Below are 23,343 nucleotides of genomic sequence, written 5' to 3'. Positions count from 1 at the left end.
TTCCTTTGGAATTAAGTCAAACTTCTCTAATGGTGAACCATCTTCATCTTTTATCTCACAAGTTCTCTTCCCACTGTAGTTCCCAAGAACTTTAATAAGTAAAACGCGTATGGAGCAGTCAAGTTTGAAAGTTGGGGACACTATTTTCCACATTTCTTAGATTTATCTCCATCATCACTACCTTGCTCTTTTTGCATGCACTACAATTCCTCTATATATATTGCATACCCTCTTCCATACCCTTCTTCATCATTTCAACACACAAGACAAAGGGCTGGCTTCTTCACTATTTGTGGTTGAAAGCTTTATAGCTACGTAGATGACACCCTTATTACGTACCCACTTCTTTGTTGCACTCTCCATTCTTTCTCTTCTTACTTGTTCTAACAATGCACAACTTTCTACCAATTTCTATGATAAAACTTGTCCTGATCTTCAAACCATTGTGAGAAATGCAATGACACAAGCCATCAACGGAGAAGTCCGGCTTGGGGCCTCTCTACTTCGCTTGTTCTTTCATGACTGCTTCGTAAATGTAAGATCACATTCTCTTTCCCACTTCTATATCTATATTTATATGGAGTGTTTATGAATATAAATAAGATTATATTTAAGTAAAATCAATAAGTATTCATATATGATTTTTGGTGATCATGATTAGTTCTTCTAAAGTTCTTGCTTTAAAACATAAATGACACATTTTAGGTTTAAGTTTGATAATCTCTTAGTAATTTTGAAATTATGTTTAAAGGGGTATGAATTCGCATTTATTTAAATGTTACAAATTTTAATTTTTACTTATAATTTTTTTAATGTTTTAGATTTGTTAAAAAATATGTATATAATTCTGAAACTACTTGAGGAGAATGTTCTATTTTTGTTTGTTTTTTAAAAGCACAGGACTTGCACATAATGAATAATTTGTAATTTTGTATATGAATTGGACCCCAGTCAATTGATGCACACCGTACAAAAGAGAAAGAAAGTAATAAGTAGCATGAAAGTATCATTTCTTTTTCCTTTTTTTAATGGAGTGTCACGTGCTAGAATATAGTTAGAACTTGACATTATGGAGATGGAGATGGAGATAGGTAACATTAACATAGTTTTATTTCTTTGTAAATTTTCAGGGTTGTGATGCATCGATATTATTGGATGACACTGCCAATTTTGTCGGTGAGAAAAATGCATTACCTAACCAAAATTCAGCCAGGGGTTACGAAGTGATTGATACCATTAAAACCAATGTTGAAGCTGTTTGCAATGGCACAGTTTCTTGTGCAGATATTCTTGCACTTGCAGCAAGAGATGGAGTAGCTCTTGTAAGTCATTTCTATATTTCTTTTTTTTTTTCTTTTGCATGACCCATTTCTTTTTTTATTTGTTGGCACTAAATCTATTATTATGTTGTGCAGGCATGTTTGTAAATTTTTATTTTGAATACAAAACTCAACAAATTTACTTTCTTATCACAAACAGTTTAAACAATATATTAAAAAATAAATAAAATTCCTTGACTGGGAAATATGACTTCAGGCCTGAAATTAAAGGAGACGGGCCAAAAATTGTAAAATAATATAATTTACACGTGTTTACCTTTAATGTTCAATTTTTACATCAATTTTCAAATAATGAACTTAGTTTTTTTTAATAAACAATCTATAATGTTTTCACGCTCAATGTAAAGTACCAATTATATTTATATGTGCAAAAAGGTAAATGTATAAGGAATTATTTAAGAAAAAAATTGCGAATGTAGTAATTTTAGGTTTTTCCTGTTGCTATTGATAATGCATTGAAATCTTACGAGATTCCAACTGCAGTCATTCTCACAAGTTGCTAGCTAAGTTGATGTTTGTTTTTATCCTAACATTGCCTTTTGGCATGGGCTTATTTTCAAACCATGTTCCCCACTTTCGGGTTTTACTTTTCCTCCCACACCTAATTGATCACCATGTCAACTCTAGGTAATTTAGTGGGGTCATCCAAATATATATCTTGCATAAAATTACATCACAAAAGATAAATTATAATCAAGAGAGAAAATAAAAACTATGGTTCATTTAATCAAAGTCTTGTGTCAACCTTGTCTCATTCTCAAGAAAAATCACTAATTATTATCCCTTTCAAAAACCTGAAAAATACAAGTACCAATAAACTTTGTCTTGTGGTGCATGTTTTTTCCAATTTTATTTTGAACTCATTGATCCCTTGCTGACCCAATAATTCATTATGATCATTGATCAATTGCTACATAGCTTGGAGGACCCTCATGGGAAGTAGCTCTTGGTAGAAGAGATGCAAGAACAGCGAGCCAGAGTGATGCCAACAACCAAATCCCTTCACCATTCTCTGACCTTGCAACACTCACTTTCATGTTCGCCGCCAAAGGCCTAAGTGCACGTGACCTCACTGTGCTCTCTGGTAGCCACACAATAGGCAAAGCACAGTGCCAATTTTTCAGAACCCGCATATACAATGAGACCAATATTGACACAAACTTTGCCACATCCAAAAGGGCCACTTGCCCTGCATCTGGTGGGGACACCAATTTGTCCCCTCTTGAGTCCCTCACTCCTAATAGTTTTGACAACAATTACTACACAGAGCTTGTGGCTAACCGTGGCCTTCTCCACTCAGATCAAGTGCTTTTCAATGGTGGGTCTCAAGATGCTTTGGTTAGGACTTACAGTACCAATAATGCTGCTTTTTTCAGTGACTTTGCAGCTGCTATGGTTAAGATGAGCAATATCAGTCCTCTCACTGGGACTAGTGGAGAAATCAGAAAGAATTGCAGGGTTGTGAATTGATCATTGGATTTTTTTTAAAAATAAATTAGTTATATTAATTAATAATTAGTTTCATCTTTTTGGGTTGGGGCTAACAAGAGAGCATATTTATTAGCAATTGAATAAATGAAGTGTATGAGGATCGAAAACTTTTTTTAATCTTAATTATCAGTATAAAATTGTACGATTTAAATTTGTTTGGTTTATTCGTGTATTAAAAAATCATTCTCATTACATAGATCCCCTGTCTGAGTGGTTGATTTAATTACAGAGTCTTACTCATAAAGCATAATCTTGGACACTTTGGCAATCATGTAATGTAGTTAGTGCTTTATTCCTTTTGGTAATTTGAATGTTCTTAATCACCGTTCATAAAATGTTCATACGAGTTGCGACTTGCTTGTCTTAGTTTAAATGATTATAATGAATGAATCGAAATAATTTTGAATTGGATTCGAAATCTCTGTCACCCTCAGATTAAAGGTAAAAAGGAAAGGATATGAGCAATGATTTGGCTTGCTACAAGTTTATGCTTTGCAAGGTCGTTATCTAGTATGGTACTGCTGCAGTATTTTATACCGCAGAGCAATTTTAAAATATTGATACGACAAAAGTTGTAACTTACAAATACTTTCCAATTCGTACTTTGTTAACTTCATATCATTTCAATGCGAATTGTATTTCTTTTCTGTTGTCGTCCTGTGCTAAGTAAAAAAAAATCATTTGTTACTTATAATTTTACTTTTCTTAATTTTAATTGTTTAAAAGTTCTGAAAATTGAAAAATTTTGAGTACAAATGAAGGTCTTAATTATATAATAATTAGCAAATTAATAAACCAAAATTGTAAATTGACAAGTGGCAAAAAAAAATATAATTAAGTTAAAATTATAAAATTTTGAGGCAACAGAAAAAAAAACAAAAATAAAAACAAAAACAAAAACAAAAACAAAGGTCTTTTTAAGTGGATTTAAAGGGCACGTGATATTATTTTATTTTATAATTTTTTTAAAATATATATACTAGTAGTTTGATTGTTCAATATTCATTTTTACATAGGTTAGTTTAGATGTTCATCATTTTTATTTTTTTTATCAAATTTTATAATTTGGTTCATGAGAGATGTACTTGAGGAAGAAAAAGAAAACAAAGTGATGAAATTAACTATTATAGTAAATAATAGTGTGTGGACACTAATAAATTGTTGTGCCCACACTATAGTAGAGCCAGTTTATAGTTGTAGCCTCTATCATACTACTAAATACACAATGTTTACTTGTGTACATGCTCTAAGTAATCAAATGTAATTTGATATTTTCATATATTCACCGTTTTCTTTATATGTCACATCAGTCATTAATTAAGAGTTTTAGTTAATGTTAAATTTTTTTCGATTCTTTCTATAAAAAAATAAAATAGAGAATTTTCTTAATCTTTATTATAAAAAAATAAATAATAAATTCAAGATGTATTTTTAAATTTCTTTCTATATTTTTATTATTATAATTAAATATATAAATTATTAACTACATCATTTAATATTATAGATATTTTAGAATAAAATTTATATTTATGAAAAATATAATTATTTTTCTTAATCTGATAATTTACTCTTTTACTTTTTATAAAAAAAATCAGAGAAAGTATTACACAGCCAATTTTCATCATGTACCCACCAATAGTTTAAAAATAAGTGTTTTAATTAATATTTTTAAAAGATTCAATATATTTTTTGAGTTGCTATGAAAATAAGATATTTTATCTTAATCTTATAATATTTTTTTTCTCCTCCTTTTATTATGATTTGTTGAATTCTCAACTTAGAACAAGATTTCTAATTTGAACTCACGTGATTCAATCTGTACAATCTTAATTCACAATTTTTTAAATCTAATTTGATTGCCTGCTTTGTTTTTCAATGCCTCTATTATTGATCATTCATACAGTAGCTTTATGATTGGTCTTGTAATTGAAAAATTAGTGAATAATCCAAGCGTAAAATAAGTAACATAATAATTGATTGCTCAAGAATAAGAATTGATTATGTGTAACCTTGAATTCTTAAACTCAACACATTTCTCAAGTTAAGTCTCCTGCTAGAAATCGAGTTTAATTAATTACTAAGGAATGGAAATTGAACTAATTTTGTGAATTTGATCATTGATTTGATTTTAAAACCTAAATTGGGAGATTTACCTTATTTACCTAACCTTACTCTAATTGTTAATCATACTCACATTTTAGTGGATACTTGTCCATGTTTTTCTAATTTTGTAGCTCAAATAACAGTTGGACTGTAAATTTGGTGAATGGAGAATGGAGAATGAATCGATGGATGAGAACATTGACCTATGTGTAAGACTTTAATACACTTTTTCATTTTTAAAATTGAATTATTAGTAGGAAAATATTTTAAAATATAATATGCGTGGATAATTATTCAGAATAAATGTGTGATTTGTATTATACGGGCATACATTATAAGAATAGAATCCTCATCTTGAACATGATTCAAGAGATCTTTCTTTCTTTCATTCTCGTCCTCAAATGGAGCTGCAGGTATCTTAAAACATATAGGATATCATCCTTACCTAGACCTCATTTTTGTCGGGACTGCCATTGATGTTTTCCTTTGTTGAGTTTTTTGGGGTTTGTTTAAAGTTACCCATTTCTAGTTTGCAAATGTGTTGAAGTATCTGTTCAACAAATTCGGAAAGAACTTTGTTTGGAAGCAAACCAATGTACTTTATTTTCATTCCATAAACTAGAGTGAAAATTCGTTGTGTTTTTTTTTTGCAAGATTTATTGTGAACTCAAGGCAAGGGATGAGTTATTGAATCAAATGCGTTGTGTCTATCTTTTTTCCCTTTTCAGTCTCTGATGAATGCCAAATCATGTGGAACCAAATCCCTTAAAGTATAATTCAACATCTCTATTTGTTGATATATCTTTTTCATTTTCGATCTATGTTGGTATATCATTTTCATTCTTATGAATTTGTACATTTTGAATGAGAGGGCTTTTGTATATTGATACTGAATCTTTGACTATTAATACAAATGCTTTTCTTTTAGCTATATGCCTGAAATAGCATAATAAATAATAAATGATAAATATGTAACTATGAGATATGGTTGAATTAGCGTTAAGATATATGTGAACAAACTTCATTTTAAAAAATAATTAAAATGAGACACTTTCAGAGGCAGGCCAAGACTATGAGGGGCCAATTTTAATATATGAATTTTATTAAAATTATATTTATTGTTATATTTAATTTATTTTCTATTTTTATATTTTTAATAAATTTTTAAATCACAAATATCGTCTACAAAATAAAATCTTTTGCAGACAGTTATGTTGAAAGGTTTTAAATTCTTAATGTATTTTAATCTCTTGAAATAATAATGTTCGTAATTTTTATTTATTTTTAATTAATACAATGCTATTTATTAGTTATAAAAGCCGTGAATTTTCTGGTTTTAGGTCATCAAGAGACTTGCAGGTTCTGGTAAATTATTAAAGTTAAAATTTTTCTTTTAAAAATAATATAAATAAAATTTAATGAATGTCTAATTCATTTAAAATTTAATAAATATAATCAACATGTTAATATTATATTATTCAACAGCTAAATTAATTAAAGTTTACTATTTTTAAAAAATTATTGAATTGAGTAATTTTAACAATAGTTACTTTAAAAAACATTGATCTCTATATTAATATCATGCGTCAAATTTAAATACTTATATAATTTAATAATTTTTTAATATGAAATTATTTAATTTAATCATTAATTTAAAAATTCTTCTCAAATATATCAGTCTTACAAAATTTTATATAAAATAAAATAAATAAATACTTAATTGTATTACTTTATTTTAATGTATAATATATTTTTAAAATATAAAAAAATTATTGAATTTTTAAATTACTTACAAATGTGCAGATTATATAAAATTTAATATAAATTACAATAAAGATAATTTAACAGTTTAATTTGTCAATTTTACATGTTATGAAAAGTTAATAATGATGTAACTCTAGAGAAAAATTAATTAAACAATTTTAGAATATAAAATTATTTTTTTAATTTCAAGATTTTTAATTCTTTTTTACTTATAAAGAGGACTAAAAGTCCAAAAACTATCAAAGAACTACGTTACAATTTAGGCACTAGAAAATTTAAACAATCTAGATTTAAAAAAGACAATAAAGAAGAATGTGCTTCCTCAAAATAAGTATAAGGTAACCTATAGTCAGACCTAATTTTTGTCGGCTAGTTGATTAACTTTTTTAAAAATATGACAAAAATGGATAAACTTAATCCCTCTAAGTAATCTTCTAATTTTATTAATAATAAAAAATAGAAAGTGATTACAGTTCTAAAGATTAACTATAAGAGAAATAACCTTATTAGAGTCACATTCAACTCATATAAGTTGAATCTTTTTTGTCACAACAAGTTATAGTCCTCAAAACACGCCCTAGAGCTCAGCAATAATGGAGAACAATGGTCTAAAAAATTGTGAAAAACTACAATGAGCCTATTTTGAGTCCATCATATCCGGTAATTCCATCAGCTTGGGATGAAGTTTAATCAATGTTTAACTTAAGTTGCATTTTTTATAGGAGGTTGCTATTTGGTTAAAGCTTCAATTCCTACCAATTAGATCTCACCTTATAGTTATTCCTGCCACAGAAGATAAGGAAATCAAAATCAAATTTAAGTTTCTAGAGAAAAAATTTATTATTAAAGAAAAATCTCTTTGTTTCTGTTATTCCACAAATTTCAAATAATAAATTTCAACTAGAATATGAAGGAAAAGTGGATTTCAAAATTATAAATGATTATAAATTTATATATAATATTTAGAGTCTTTTTTATATATTAAATGAGAGATTAAATTTATCTTTTTTGTAGTATAAATTATTATATTTTAAATAAAATATAAGTACAGTCATTAATTAAAAAATAATTAAAATTATGATAAATTATTTATACATTTATAAAAAATTATAAAATTATTATAATTTTAATTAATAACTATAATTAAACTAAGTACAAACTCATTTTATTATTATTATTATTATTATAACCTCTTTATTTTAAAGAAATCAAATTTAAGAAATCAATCACTTGAGATTTTGAAGTGTTTTAAAGTGAGACCCTTTCAATACGATTCTTCTAAAATTTTATAAAGATTAAATATAATAAAATCACATTACTACTAAATAAATATATATTTATTAAGAAGAAAATAATAAACACATCAACTTAATAAAATAAATAAATCAGATAAAAATAAAATAAATAATTTTATAATATCATTAATTAACTTTTAAAATAAATAATTAAAATATATTATATAAGTATTTCTAGATTTTATAAAATTTTAAAGAGTTAATGTTGTAAATATTAATAATAAATATTTAATAAAGAAATAAAAAGATTATTTTGTAAAAATATGTATTTTGATCTTTCTCGAATATGTAAGAGATTAGATGTGAGTGTAAAAGAGGTGCAACATTGTAGTGGCTATAGACAACATAAGTAAAAAAAGATAAAATATGATGTGAGATTGAAAGGTGTCATTCTCTGTCAGATTGGACACTGACAACATAAATTTTTAAAACTCATTTTTAATTAAATTTAATTATTTTAAATTGTTTTTTTTTATCAAATAATCTCGATAATCGATCTAACTCATCCATCATGATATGTTATTGCTTTGGATAAGCTAATTTTAATCGAGTCAATATTTTTTATTCGCCTCTAGAAAAATATTAATAACAAGAAAGATGCGACTTGTAGTAATTAAAGGTAAAGAAAATGTTAAAAATGACATAACTTATGATGAATGAGGGTAACTCAGTAATTCAGTAACTCAGTAACAACTTTAATAAAGACACCATAACTCAAAAGGACAAAAAAAAAAGATTAGTTAAAGTTTGAATATTCTTTTTTTCTTGGTTCATGATCTTTATTATTTTATTATATTTCAAAGGTTAATTTAGGAAAAATAATTATGTTATTTGGCAAATTTAGTTTCATATATACTTGGACAATGTAACTATTGCATAAAAAATACATAAATGAGTCCAAACACTAGTTAATGAAAATCAAAAACAAATTTTATTTGATTTGATACAAGAGAAGAACTTACTTAAATTTTTAGGCTTTAAGATAATGTTATATACTCTCTTTTTATTTTTTTTCTATTCTTTGACTCAATTTTTGCTTCTGAGGTTCTCTTATTAGAGGTCAAATTTTTTAATCTTTTCCTTTTTGGTGTAAAAAACTTGGTACTTTAATCTGATTTTATTCTCATAATACTTAATTTCTCATTTTTGAAAAGATAAATTTATTTTTTAAAATTTTCTAAGACCAATTTTTTATTTTATTAAAAATAAATTATTACTTTTCATTTTTGGTAAAACAAAATTATATTACCTTTTTAAAAAAATATTTAGACAAAAAATTAGTATTTACAATTGATTCTTTTACTTAGTTTTTATTAAATAATATATATAAAGATGTATATAATGATAAGAATTGAGTAAAGAAGTGAATTGATTTTTGTCTAAAACGGATAAAATACATAAAATATCAAAAATAAATATGGTGAGTGCTCAATTATGAGAAAAACAGCATAAGAAAAAAAAGGAAAAAAATAAAGTGTAAAAGATTGTCAAATATGTGATGATTTTTGAACAAAATATTTAAAAATAATGTAAAATAAACATTAGAACTATGTAATAGATTGTGTTAGACAAATAATAAAAAATATTAAGTAGAAACCAAACTTTGATTAAAATAAAGGTTGTCATGTAAATATTGGACTTAGATTTAAAATAAAGATGCTAGATAAATACTTGCCTTACACTAAAAATGAAAGACATCAAACAAAATGGAGATTGAAAATAAAAATTGAGACAAATACTAGACTTTAATAAAAATATAAAAAGGTCAATTAAATTGTAGATTTTAACCTACAAGTAAAGTAAAGAGAATTGGCAGTGTTATAAACTTTTGACAAAAATTGTAAAAGAGTTAATTAACTTCTAAAATATGATTAAAATAAAAAAGAAAAAAAAAGTCAATCAAATTCTAAACTTTAACCAAATATAAAATAATAAGTTAGCTTATAAATTTTGATGTAAAAATAAAAAAAATTAGTTAAGTTTTATACTTTTTGAAAAACGATAAAAATGTTATCAGCTAAAGGTAAAGATGTTATTAAAAGTTAAATAAATAAATAAATTTTTAAATTTTAATAATATAAATAAATAAATAAACTACTAAATTTTGAACTCTTGACATAAATATATAAACGACACAAATTCAAAACTTAGAAAAAAGTAAAAAGAATTAGTTAAATTTTAGATTTTGACAAAAAAAATAAAAATAAAAATACTAGTCAAAATTTAAATTTTAATAAAAATAAATAACAGTCAAATAGGTCGTAGACTTAAATAAAGAAAATAAAACTTGGTATTTATCTAAAATAAAAAATAAAATTTAGTATTTATTTAATCATAGTAACGTTTAATTTCTCATTTTTTAAGTTAAATATAATTTTTAAAATTTGTTAATACTAACTATTTTATTTTATTTTATTAAAAATAAATAATCACTTTTTAAAAAAATAAAATTAATTAATATAATTTTTCTTTTAAAATTATGTTAATGACATTCACAACATGCTTTTATGCTTCCTATGTTTTTGGTCATTTTATTCGTGCATTTACATTTTCATTCTCCCAAATTGTTAACATGCATTTACTAAAAATTTTTTACTTTTTTTTTTTCGTGCCTTAAATATGAGTAGTTTATGCCGCAATACCGCTAGCTTTCTTCATCTTGAATCTTCTATTGGCGGTTATGCATTTAAATTATTCAAGTTTTTGATTTGTTTGTTACATTTTGGCCTTTATTTATATTTTTTATTTATTATCTTTACACTTATTTTCATCCATAAATGCATCTACTGTTACATTATTGTTATTCTAAAAAATAAACTCATATTTAATAGTTTTTTTACTACTCAGAATAGTTATATTATTTTATCATTTATGAGAATAATAGCTATTTTTTCTAAAAAATAAGTAATAAATTATTTTTAAAATTAAATTAAATCAAATACACACTTATACATAAAACTTGAATATGAAATTTTATAAAATTAATTATTAAAATTATTATTATTATTATAACTCCAACTCAATAAACCAAGCTGAGTCACCATGTAGAACACTGACTTAGTGTACGATTAGAAACTTCACAAAATCCTGTAAAATTATATTTTACTATGAAAATTATACTTATAATGTTGAAACAGGTACACATTTGAAGAGATTTAATGTCAATGAAGCACGCTGTTAACAAAGGAGTAGAGTATTGAACTTGAGTATTATATGTTACCCTTACGTCAACGTTACTATTTTCGAATACGTATTTCCCGTAAATGCAACATTGGATGTTCCATGTGATCCTTGTCGCCCTGCCACGTAAGCCAATGGAGTATATTTCCCCGTACACCCTGTCACACCAGATCACACATCTCGTCGTCGGTTACCAACACAAGACAACCATCCAACGGCTATGATCCAGACGTGCAAATCAATCTTTGAAATAGGTGTGATGAGAATACAAGTAGAAACACCTTCTCTCTCACTACATCCCCTACCCTTTATCTAGTACAAAGCCTGGACCCGGACCCAAGCCACTATTCCCTTGAAACACAAAGGAGAGAGAAACTAGAGAGAGGAAAGAGTGTGTGTGTTAGAGAGAGAGAGAGAGAGAGAGGGAGTGTGTTTGTGTGTGTAGTTTCTCACATGGCCTCTATGCCGTTGGGGCCGCACCACCTTCAACCACCGCAAGTAGCAGCTCCGCCGCATCAGCAACAGCAACAACTGCCGCAAGCAGAGAATGACCCGATGAAGGTGGACGGTCGCCGTGGCTCCGACTCGACCACAGATAAGGTGATTTCCGCACTCAGCTGTTCTCTCATTGCACCCAAAGCACTGTTCTCAACCACCGTTCACCGTGCTCGGATCGTCGTTGATCCACCGAACAGGCCTTGGTTTGAGCCTAGCCTGGGGCGATCTGTGAATTTCCGGCATTTTTTTCCTTGTTCGGTGACCCGGCTTTCCTCTCTGGAGATTTCTCCGGTGAAGGTCATGGTGGTTTTACCTTTGTCCTGAAGGAATGATGCTTCTTTTTTTTCTTTTTTCTTCTTGTGGAATTGTAAATTTTGGAAGCTTAGACAACATGTTTTTGTTTTATTTTATTTTATTTGTGGGTTTATGGTTGAGATCTTTAGTGTTGAAAAATTGAAGTATGTGGAGCTTTCGGTTTGGTGGTCCAGAAAAGAGAAAGGGAATCCAGTGAAGTGAAAATGTGGAATCCTGTTCTTTAATTTGGGCTTTTCATTCCTTCAAACACACTAGAGAGAGAAAGAATCTGGCTAAGTACTTAGCTGAACTTCAAATTGGCTTAGTCTTCAGTTTGTGTTCACCTGTTTCTCATCCCTCAGATTCTTTCTCTTGCTGGGTTTTTTCTTTTCCCAGTTCCACTGACACTTTATGGGGGTTGGAATATTTCAAAATTTATCTCCCATATTTGTTTCTATTTTTTATTATTCATAAGAGTCCTGGTTGCTTGCACTTAATATGTCATTTACTGTGAAATTAAAATAACTTTAGCGAAATTGGGGATTTTGTTTTAAAGTTGGCTCTATTTATTTGCCGTATGATTTTTGGTAGAGTTTCTATTTTAAGCTTGCGTTCCTTGCTTAAAATGGGGATTCCTTTATTTGTTGGTGGATTGTTGTCAAAACGGTTTTAGCTTGCTTCTGGGAATTATTGTCCTCAGATTCTCTGTCTGTATTGTCTCCTAATTGATTTTATAGCTTTTCTTTGGCATGTGATGCTTTCTTGTGGACCGTGGTAACCTGATTTAGCTTTGTCTGTGCATATACCATATGTCTTTGAGCTCTTTACACTTCACCTATCCTCAACTTCGCATATTGTTTGGTGGCTATCTATCCGTGTCTGCTGTTTATGTTTCATTGCTGTGTGTTTCTCATATCATATAAAACTTCTAATCAATGAAGGATTCAGAGATACTACAGGTTTTTTCGCCCTTAAACTTGCAACATATCATCTTAACATGCAGCATAGGAGTAGGTGTCCAAAGTATTGGGTGCTGAATTGCGGTTTATGTAACTTTGTATGCATGTCCATTAGTATCACGGCCGAGTTGTGCATCTGATACCTGAATGGCATATGACGTTGCCATGATAATTAAACGTTTTTAGACCAAATTAATGATGATACTTGCTATTAAGATAAAGTTAATTGAAATAACACTATAAGCAGTCCAAGATATTGTATAAAGCAGAGTCTGACGTTCTCTTTCTGTACTCGGAGAGTTGGTTTACCACATTAAGTATCTATTTATTGCTAAAAATTGCAGGAAATGTCCGCTCCTGTTGCTGATGGTAATGATGCAGTCACTGGTCACATAATCTCAACCACAATTGGAGGCAAAAATGGCGAACCTAAACGAGTGCGGGCGTGTTCTAACCTTTCTCAACTTTAATTTTAAGGGGAAAAAACATTTTATGCCATAGATTATTTCCTTTTTGGTATAGTAAACTTTTTTATTAAGATACATCAAACGATATAATCGTAGTATTTGCCAAATTGTTGGCTTATTTCCTCACTTAATCCAACTTAATTGTTTTTTTTTTCAAATTATTTTCTCTCCCCCTTCTGCCAATTGAATTTTTTTGGTTTCCCACTTTTGGGCCTTAAAAGGTACAGTTTTGAAGAATTTTGATATATTACAATGATGGTTCAATAAACTTGAATTCTTGAGTTTGATGATACATCCATGGGTTTTTCCATTTCTTTTATTCTTCATAAATTTGTGCTCTAATAACACTTGCAGACCATCAGTTACATGGCCGAACGTGTTGTTGGTACTGGATCATTTGGAATTGTTTTCCAGGTAAGAATAAGTGTAGTAATAAACTCTTGAGGTGATAACTGTTCCCACTCAGCTTTCCCTGCTGTCAAGTATCTCATATTGCTTCTCACCCCTGGGTTTTGACCTTAAAAAAAAGGCAAAGTGCTTGGAAACTGGAGAAGCAGTGGCTATAAAGAAGGTCTTGCAGGACAGGCGGTACAAAAATCGTGAACTGCAGTTAATGCGCTTGATGGATCACCCAAATGTAATTTCTCTGAAGCATTGTTTCTTCTCTACAACAAGCAGAGATGAACTTTTTCTGAACTTGGTAATGGAATATGTCCCCGAGACGATGTACCGAGTTATAAAGCACTACAGTAGTATGAACCAGAGAATTCCCCTAATCTATGTGAAATTATATACATATCAAGTATGAGGTTTTCTTTGTTTACAATTTGGTTTGATTTATTGTTCCTTTTCCTCACTTTTTCTTTTGAGATCTTGTAATGATTGAGTTGGGATGTGATGTTCAGATCTTTAGGGGACTAGCATATATCCATTCTGTACCCGGAGTTTGCCATAGGGATGTGAAGCCTCAAAATCTTTTGGTAAGTTATTCATTTGCTATTTTTCCACTGGGAGTTGCATTCATTTATCCTAAGCCTACTGTATATTTGTTCTGTAGGTTGATCCTCTCACTCACCAAGTCAAGCTTTGTGATTTTGGGAGTGCCAAAGTTCTGGTATGTTGGGCTGCATTCTTTTTGTGCATTTCATTACTTTATACATGTATGTTACTATGTTAATGGTAGGCTACTTAAGTCATATGCTACCTACTCAGATCATAGAATTGGATAAGCTCATTTAAGATCACTTCACAAGTTTAATTTTAATGTTGTATAGTGATGATAACATTTTTAGTAAATAGCCATTAAAATGTTAAATGTTGCTATAATTTGGACCTCAGTCTATTCTTTATTCAATAAATTAAAGAATGGTTATTGATTGAAATCACATGCTAATTTGGTTACAGTTATTTGATCATAAAAATAAGGTATATTTTAATAATTCATTTCATATCAGGTCCAGGGTGAATCAAACATTTCTTACATATGTTCGCGGTACTATCGAGCCCCAGAACTAATATTTGGTGCGACAGAATACACAACATCTATTGATATCTGGTCAGCTGGTTGTGTCCTTGCAGAACTACTTCTAGGCCAGGTTGTTAAAATTTTAGATAATCTATGCACTAATGTTGCTCATACATGACAAATTTTTCTTTTCGTTTATGACAAATGTTATCTTGATTTCTCATAGTTTCAAAATGTTTCTTTAGCCATTGTTCCCAGGAGAAAATCAGGTTGACCAACTTGTGGAAATTATCAAGGTGATGCATTGTCTTCATTGATGTCACCCTGGGTTCATTAATCTAGTTACAGAGAGATAATTATGGTCTTTTCTTGTAGGTTCTTGGTACCCCTACTCGAGAAGAAATTCGCTGCATGAATCCTAATTATACAGATTTCAGATTCCCCCAAATCAAAGCTCATCCTTGGCATAAGGTAGCTGCATTCCTCATCAGTTCTTTTGCTTTATATCAACGGTTTTTCTGGGTGCCTTCTTTTCATGGGTGATTAATGCATTTGACGCAATGATCCATGGTTCAGGTTTTTCACAAGCGAATGCCTCCTGAAGCTATTGACCTTGCATCAAGGCTTCTCCAATATTCACCAAGTCTTCGTTGCAGTGCAGTAAGTGGGGCAAACCCTTGTACCTCCTTCACTGTCTTCCTTTTAAGGCACATATTTGGCAGAAGCATTAGTTTATTAAAAGTTAAAACATCGAGCCTTGATATGAAAACTACTTACATTAACCTAAGAAGTGCCTTTATTTCTTGCTGAGTGTTTTTTTAGTACGATTGCTGTCAATTTCTATGATTAAGTATTTTTCCAACAATGTTTCATTATGCTCATTGTTTACATACTATTATAAAATATTTTCTTAATCAGCATAGTTTTCACTAGTGGCTTCTATTTTTCAGCTGGAAGCATTGGCACATCCTTTCTTTGATGATCTCCGAGAGCCCAATGTCCGGCTACCTAATGGTCGTCCACTGCCTCCACTTTTCAACTTTAAACAGGAAGTATGTATCTAATTGGTTTCTTATATTTAGATCTGATATGTAAGACTTTTGCATTGTTTCTTGGTCAACATGGGTTTTTATCAATGCACCATGTCTTTTGAATGGTGTGTAGTACATTTAGTGTAAAAAATCCTATAAATAAAAATTGTGAACTGTATCTAACACTAGAATTGGTGGACAATACATACATATGGTATAGCACAAAACAGAAATTGCACTGCTCGATGTTCATACTCATGAGTGTACTGAACATCAGTTAATAATGGTAAAATGGATTCTGTAATTCTTTGTTGTCCTCGATGTAGTTATTTAGTTGTGGCTTATTTTTACTGTAATCTATGGGATATACATATATGTTAATAATTATGTATTGAAAACTTTGACTGCAGTTAGCTGGAGCACCTCCTGAACTGATCTATAGACTCATCCCGGAGCACGTGAGGCGGCAAACTGGTCTTGGCTTACCATATCCGGCTGGCACTCAAATGTAAAGAGATAGTGAAACATAGAGTCAACCGTTCTAGTGATTAGTATGAAACACATGATGGCCTGCTTGTGGTCAATAGAACAGGATTCAGGCCTAAATATGCAGTTTTTCTCCCCTTGTGAAGATATATACATGTACTGGATACACTGTAACCCGGAAATGTTGATGATGTCTAATATTTCATTCTAGTTAAAGCATAATTGTTCCTTGCATCTGACGTTTTTTCTTTAGTCAAATTTTAGAATGCTAGAGTTTTTTCCTCTTTTTGGTTCCAAGGAAGGAGGGAGACCGGGTGTGGATTTTGCACGCGAGTCAGTTTTGAATCTTGTTCCTTTTAATGCTAGAGTTCGAAATGATAGGAGCTAGATTGGCTTGCTTGGCTTGCTTTTTTGTAATCATATTGACGTAGTTAAGTTTATGATCATCTCGTTCCAAACCAAAATTTCCTTTTGATTGTTCAATCCTCTAGACTCTAGAAGCTCTTGCATTTCCCTCCCCCACCCAAAAAAGGAAAAATTGGACATTACCTACGATACGATATTGACCCTGCAAATCTTTAGGCGAAAGGATCACAAGATTTTGGACACGAGGAAAAGAATCAGTCCAAGAAGTTCGTAAGACGCAAGGCAACGATGAGAATAGGAATGATTTATTCTCAGTTAAACTGTATTTTTGAATTCTTTTGTTTAAATTATACGTAATATCCTTTTAATATTTATAGGTTTTTACTTTTAAAATTGAGTAAATTTTATGTTTCATTTCAAATCTTTAAAAGCTGAATTGATTTAAAATTTTCAACATTCTTTTATTAAAAAATAATCGATCAATTTCACATAAAATATCAAAGCCGCTTATCTTATCTTTAAACTCAAATCTCATTCAATAATTTTTTAAAATATTTTACCAAATTATAACTGAATTTTTATTTAAAAGTTTTTTATATCCCAATTTTTACCATAAATCCTTACATTTTTAGATAGAAAATGAGAATTTAAATTTTTTGATAAAAATCAAATTTACTTAATAGAAAAATAAAAATAAATAAATAAAATATTAAATACAGAATTTAAATTAATCAGATGAAAAACACAATCAAGCCTTTTAGACTAGGTTTATATTAAATGACTAACATATTTGTGTACACAATTTTTCTGTTTTCTATTGAGACATACGTTGTACGGAGGTAGATATTGTGGTCAGTTGGAGGAAATGGATTGGGCCAAGGGTCCAATAAGTGCTGGCTGAAAATTATATAAGCGCACGTTTTTTTATTTGTAGTACGTACTTCTTCACAGTTAATTTTTTTAGATTGTAACTCTTATTTTTAATTTTAAAAAGTGTAAGTCAGGAAAAATCTAATCATTTATAATTATTGTTATTAAGAGGAGTATATGTATTTGTGAAGAATTAATTATATATATATATATACACACCCACAACACAATAATCTATCTAGTTGGATGTAGAAAAAGGGGAGTGGTAATAATTTATATTTTTTATTACACATTTATATATTTATTAAAATTTATTTAATATTATAAAAATATGAGAATTAATTATTAAATTTAAAATAAAATTATTAAATAAAGAGTGCAATCAAGATAAATTTACAATTTCTAATAAATTTTAGATTATTGAGTAAAATTAAGAATTAGGGTTAATCACCTAATTGACATTGCCAACGTGGAAATTAAGGCTTCCCCTAATGGATTAGAGAGGTCACACGAGCTGAGAAAGACTACAACAATAACATCATTTCAATATGAAAACGTTACTATCATTCCTGCAAGCATGGACTGGAGGAAGACCAAGGCCAATGTGCTACGATGGAGACAATTTCAATGTTTATCTAAATCTAAAACAAATTTTAAAATGTGCTATTTTTAAATTAACAAAATTTATCTATGAAAATTCAGTGAGTCTATTATTACTACAAAATGTTTAGTGTCACTCATTTTTAAATAGTTTTTATATGAAATATCCTTTTTTCAATTAAATGAATATTAATGATACTTAAATATAAATTTCTTCAATGAAGAATGACAACCGATATTTTGGAGTCATAATATACACTTTCATGAAAATTACTATAATTTGTTTGAATTTTTATTTATTTATTTTGTATAGCTGGAAACTTAAAGTAGAGGAAGACTCAAACTCCACTTGAAGTTCGCCTCTCTTTTGTTCCCATCGTAAAAAGGGTCAGAGAGAAAATGATAAAAACTTGCATGATTGGTTTTGATTTCAAATCACAGCAACGCATACTGCACGAAAAGTGCAATTAACCAAAACAATGCTCCTCCTCAATCAGAAAAGCAATTATATATACAAATATAAACTAGCCATGCATATCCAAGTTCATGGCATTACCTTTGGATGAAAAGTTCATTATATTCTATTTTATTAACACTAAGAAATTAGAAGATGGCATGTAGAGGTAGAAACCAGTGCATTTTAGTGCTCTTGCTCGTTGTCACGGTTTGGTCTTCCCAAGTAATGCCCCTCAAACTAAATGCTTCATATTTGTCAGGAACAGAAAGGTATGAACAATGGATGGAAAAATATGGTAAAACGTATAAGGATGCTGCAGAGAAGGAAAAACGTTTTCAGATATTTAGGAACAATGTGGAGTTTATCGAATCATTTAATGCTGCTGGGAACAAACAATACAAGCTTAGGATCAATCAATTCGCTGATCAAACTAACGAGGAATTCAAGGCTTCACGTAATGGGTATAAGAGGATTCATGATCTGGGACGAAGCAGTGAAACATTATTTAGGTATGGGAGTGTTACTGCTGTTCCTGCTGCCATAGACTAGAGGAAAAGAGGAGCTGTTACCCCAATCAAGAGTGAAGACCCATGTGGTGAGCCAAAAATAATAATATATATATATATATATATATATATATACAAATTTATTTTGTAAAATTATTTAATATTCAGTTCTTCAATAGTTTTAAAATATATAGTGTTTGTAAATATGGCTAAATTTGTTGTTAATAAAATTTTAAAATAATAATAATTGTTATGCATGCCACATGCCACGTCACCAGACTTGTCATAAAATGATAATGAAAATTATTTTTAAAACTAAAATTAATAAAAAAATTACACGACTAAAATCAAATTTAATAATAGTTATAAAAATTTAAACTATATTTAAGTATTTTAAAAGCTAGAAACAAATCACATTTAAATAATTAGGGATTACAATAAAATTTACCATACTTTAAAATAAAAATATATTTAATTTATACAATTATTTACCAATAAAATAAACTAACCCAAATGTAAAAAATAAAGATATAGCGACAACCTGGGTTATGTTTGATGAATTTGTATGTAAAATCAGGTAGTAGCTGGGCATTTTCATCTGTGGCAGCGACGGAAGGTATTCACGAAATCAGAACAGGTAAATTAGTGTCACTCTCAGAGCAAGAATTAGTGGATTGTGGTAGAAAAGGTTGTGAGGGTGGTGGCACCATAGAAGATGGATTTGAATTCATAATAAAACATGGAATCACCAGTGAAGCAAACTATCCGGCCACAGCAAGTAATGGGACTTGTAACACAGAAAAGGAAGATTCCCCTGTAGCTCATATCATTGGCTACGAGAAAGTTCCTCCTAATAAGGAAGAGTCACTATTGTTAGCTGTTGCCCATCAACCAGTTTCTGTTGTCATTGATGCAGGATCAGTTGACTTCCAATTTTATTCAAGTGGGGTTCTTACAGGCGATTGTGGAACTGTTTTGAATCATGCTGTTGCCGTCGTTGGTTATGGGGTTACTAACGATGGCACTAAGTATTGGATAGTGAAGAATTCGTGGGGTGATAAATGGGGTGAAAAAGGGTACATAAGGATCCAGAGAGCCATCCATGCCAAGGAAGGTTTATGTGGCATAGCCATGGATGCCTCTTATCCCATTGTTTAATATACTTGTATCATGTAATTAATACTTTATGGATGCTAATTAATATATAGATGAGAGAGATGCACTAACACAAGAAAGATTATACAAAAATATTATTACTACCCTCTAAAAACCTGCATATGAACAGCAAGCTAGTGAAGATATACGGGTTCGTTTCCAGAGATCATGCAACTAATTGCATTTTCAACTCATTAATTTGTTTCAGTTCGCGATTCATCCTTCAGTACAGAAACAATTTAAAGTTTAAACAAGGTTAAAGAAAAGTATAAACATTTATATAAGCAGTGATGGAAGTTGGATAAGAAATTTGGTAGAGTAAAAATTTCAGAATATTATTCTAGCTAGGTTGGATTGACGTGGACGTTTTCTTTTTATTAGTATAATTGATGTGGACTCGTGAAGCATGTTCGTGTGAGTCCTTCTTTTATGATATGAAATAGGACCAAAAAGTAATAATGGATGTGGACTTGTGAAGCATGTTCCACTGAACAAAGACTTGCCATCTACATCAAAAAGTAATGTCAGATTACAAAAATTCTCTCTTAAATTCCTCTTTCCTCCGTCTAATCCAAACATTAACTTTGACGATGATATAAAATAATTGAAAACATATTTACATATCTTCCATATGATATAAAACAAGACAGGAAGTATTAATAATTGATGTGTACTTACGAAGCATCTTCCACAAATCAACGACGTCTTGCCATGTAAGTAAAAAAGGTAATTTGTTGGATTAAAAATTCCATCATAAATTAATGTACCAATCTGCTTTCTCATATTTGCCATAATTAGATATCGTTTCAAACTTGGTCTACCAATCTGCTGAAAGTGAACATTCTCAATTTCCAACGATCATCTAACTGGTCCAACAAACGAGATACGTCTAAAATTGTTTGGTTTGTTTCTTTATTTTGTCTATTTACAATTCTAGGATTGTGCCAACGGGGGTTCACTCATAACCTGATTTATTTCCAGTTGTGATAATTAGATGGTTGAAGAATCATGGGTTGTCAATGACAACCACTTTATTAGGAATATATCTTTATTAGTAGTTCATTATAGTGAACTTACCATTGTAAGGAGTCTAAATGGTCATCCAAATTTGAATCTCAGTTAATTATACAAGTGGTTATTGTTTAATTAAGAACATGAGCCCACTTATCCTTACATAATGCATTTCACGGAATGTAGTGGTTTCGCTAGTCTTGGATACATGACAAGACAATTAAATAATGAACTTAGCTCTGTTGTTTGCCATTAATCACTAAAAAGTGGTTAACATACTTTAAAAATACAAGTTCAGATGAGTAATTCATTATGTTCAATGATTCGTTTTGTTGTGGGAATAGATCAGTTTCATAAGTTCTTCAAAAATAAATTATGGATTTGAGTGTTGTAAATTAGGCGGGTTAACTTTGAAGTTAACCCTCTTGACATAAAAAAGTGATTTGACAATATGATCTATTTGTTCTGATACATATCTCTGTTAAAGTATGAAGCTTGAACATTGAATTTTGAGGTTGAATTAATTTAAATATTTTAGCCTAATTTATTCAAATGTTCTTTGATTGGCTTTAATTTAAGTTAATATGTTCATTTCTTTATTGCGATGTCAGAAAATGATGCATCCTATTGCGTCAAATGGGAAAGAAAAGGATCAATCTGCTCAGTGAAATAAATGTGATAAGTTTCATTTTTGTTTTTAGTTAAAAATAAAAACAACAAACGGTAAATGATGCCAAACTAAAACTTTCAAGCATTAATGTTGTCTTTATCGATATAACTTTTATCTAAAAAAATAAATTATTAGCATAAATATTATTATTTTTTATTAACAACATAGTATATTATATTAATCAATAATTTTATTAATATATAGTTTAATTTTTATTAGATACAATTTAACAAACAAAGATAATTTTAACGTTGAATAATTTATTTATGAATAAATGGGATTATTTTATAATATAATAACTTGGACTTTGTATCAAAATCTCGCAGAATGAATAACAAGGAATGATGAAGACAACTAAAAGTACGGTCAATCACGGCACATAAACAAAATCCAACATTTATTTATTTATTTAATACAAATTTAAAAAAATTCCTAAATTAAAATAATAAAAAATAGTTTTCTGTCTAAAACCTTTTTCTACCATGTCAGCAATAGTTTTATTTTTAGTCTAAATGAAATTATTTTTTTAATTAACTAATTTCATCTAAAAAAAGATAAAATTCTGATAATATGACACGTGTAAATAGTTTTGTCCACATATAAAACAAAAGAAAATAATTAAAAAATTATACTGTCTTTAAACTTCATGTCACACATGGATCAATCAAATGATTTCGTTTGACATAACACAAAATTAAAAGCACGTTAAGCAAAACAAAATATATTGTGTAAGACGAAATCATCTCATTGAATCACATGTCACTTTGAAGCTTAAAGGCAATGTAATTTAGGAGAATTTTGTTTACTTTTTAAATGAAATTGATTAATTAAAAATAAAACAATAATTTTATCTAGAATAGAGATGAAACTGTCACTAATGTGACAAAAAAAGCTATGAATTAAAAGTAAAATGCAGCACAAAATATATTTTAAATATTTTTATATTTAAATTTAATCAATAAAATATTTCTTTTATAAAAAAATATGGAGTAAAATCAAATAAATTAAAATAAAATAGAGTAAAGTAAAATATAATGAAATAAAAATTTTATTTCATTGTTTAGTTATATTACGATGGAACGGAATAAAATTTTTATTTTATGTTTGAATAATACATAAAGTAAATTGAATTCTAAGATTTTTATTTAACATATTATCATATAATATAAACAAGTTAAAAAAAATTATAATTTTAAATTTATAAATTAAAACATAAATCCATCTCCAACAGGCATCAATGCTATATAATATTGTCATAAGTCACGTTAACTTCTTAAATGTCATTAATGCGACAATAAAATAATTTACAATTGATAGATAAGAAAGAACGAACCA

At 28.9% G+C, this 23,343-nt stretch overlaps 2 protein-coding genes and 1 pseudogene across 4 annotated transcripts; all 3 read left to right on the top strand.

Annotated features, from left to right (window-relative positions):
* The first annotated feature begins 319 nt into the window (after positions 1-319).
* On the top strand, positions 320-2,810 carry LOC113853843 (peroxidase P7-like). Its single transcript, XM_027484511.1, has 3 exons — positions 320-535; positions 1,131-1,322; positions 2,259-2,810. The coding sequence occupies exons 1-3, from the start codon at positions 320-322 to the stop codon at positions 2,808-2,810; spliced, it is 960 nt and encodes a 319-aa protein (XP_027340312.1).
* Positions 2,811-11,517: 8,707 nt separating this feature from the next.
* Positions 11,518-16,604, top strand: LOC113856305 (shaggy-related protein kinase zeta). Of its 3 annotated transcripts, none has more exons than XM_027488075.1 (12): positions 11,518-11,773; positions 13,269-13,361; positions 13,746-13,805; positions 13,921-14,193; positions 14,297-14,371; positions 14,449-14,505; positions 14,846-14,986; positions 15,102-15,152; positions 15,232-15,327; positions 15,433-15,516; positions 15,807-15,908; positions 16,298-16,604. In XM_027488075.1, exons 1-12 carry the CDS (start codon positions 11,627-11,629, stop codon positions 16,397-16,399), a joined length of 1,281 nt encoding a protein of 426 aa, XP_027343876.1. In that variant the 5' UTR covers positions 11,518-11,626; the 3' UTR covers positions 16,400-16,604. The 3 variants fall into 3 exon arrangements, with proteins under 3 accessions (XP_027343876.1, XP_027343878.1, XP_027343877.1); XM_027488077.1 differs by lacking the exon at positions 11,518-11,773 and adding an exon at positions 12,248-12,262; XM_027488076.1 differs by lacking the exon at positions 11,518-11,773 and adding an exon at positions 12,306-12,552.
* A 2,215-nt stretch (positions 16,605-18,819) lies between these two features.
* LOC113855876 lies at positions 18,820-20,330 on the top strand (annotated as a pseudogene).
* Positions 20,331-23,343: the final 3,013 nt, after the last annotated feature.

This window comes from Abrus precatorius, unplaced genomic scaffold, assembly GCF_003935025.1.
Source record: "Abrus precatorius isolate BTA unplaced genomic scaffold, Abrus_2018 Scaffold11, whole genome shotgun sequence".
NCBI lineage: Eukaryota > Viridiplantae > Streptophyta > Magnoliopsida > Fabales > Fabaceae > Abrus > Abrus precatorius.
This window is presented reverse-complemented; position numbering and strand designations above follow the sequence as displayed.

Excerpts from the sequence above, each read along its gene's own strand:
- LOC113856305 (XM_027488075.1), top strand. The coding sequence starts at position 11,627 with ATGGCCTCTATGCCGTTGGGGCCGCACCACCTTCAACCACCGCAAGTA. Across the intron at positions 14,194-14,296 it reads TGAAATTATATACATATCAA|ATCTTTAGGGGACTAGCATA; the intron begins GTATGAGGTTTT and ends TGTGATGTTCAG. Across the intron at positions 15,153-15,231 it reads AACTTGTGGAAATTATCAAG|GTTCTTGGTACCCCTACTCG; the intron begins GTGATGCATTGT and ends CTTTTCTTGTAG.
- LOC113853843 (XM_027484511.1), top strand. The coding sequence starts at position 320 with ATGACACCCTTATTACGTACCCACTTCTTTGTTGCACTCTCCATTCTT. Across the intron at positions 536-1,130 it reads TTCATGACTGCTTCGTAAAT|GGTTGTGATGCATCGATATT; the intron begins GTAAGATCACAT and ends GTAAATTTTCAG. Across the intron at positions 1,323-2,258 it reads CAAGAGATGGAGTAGCTCTT|CTTGGAGGACCCTCATGGGA; the intron begins GTAAGTCATTTC and ends ATTGCTACATAG.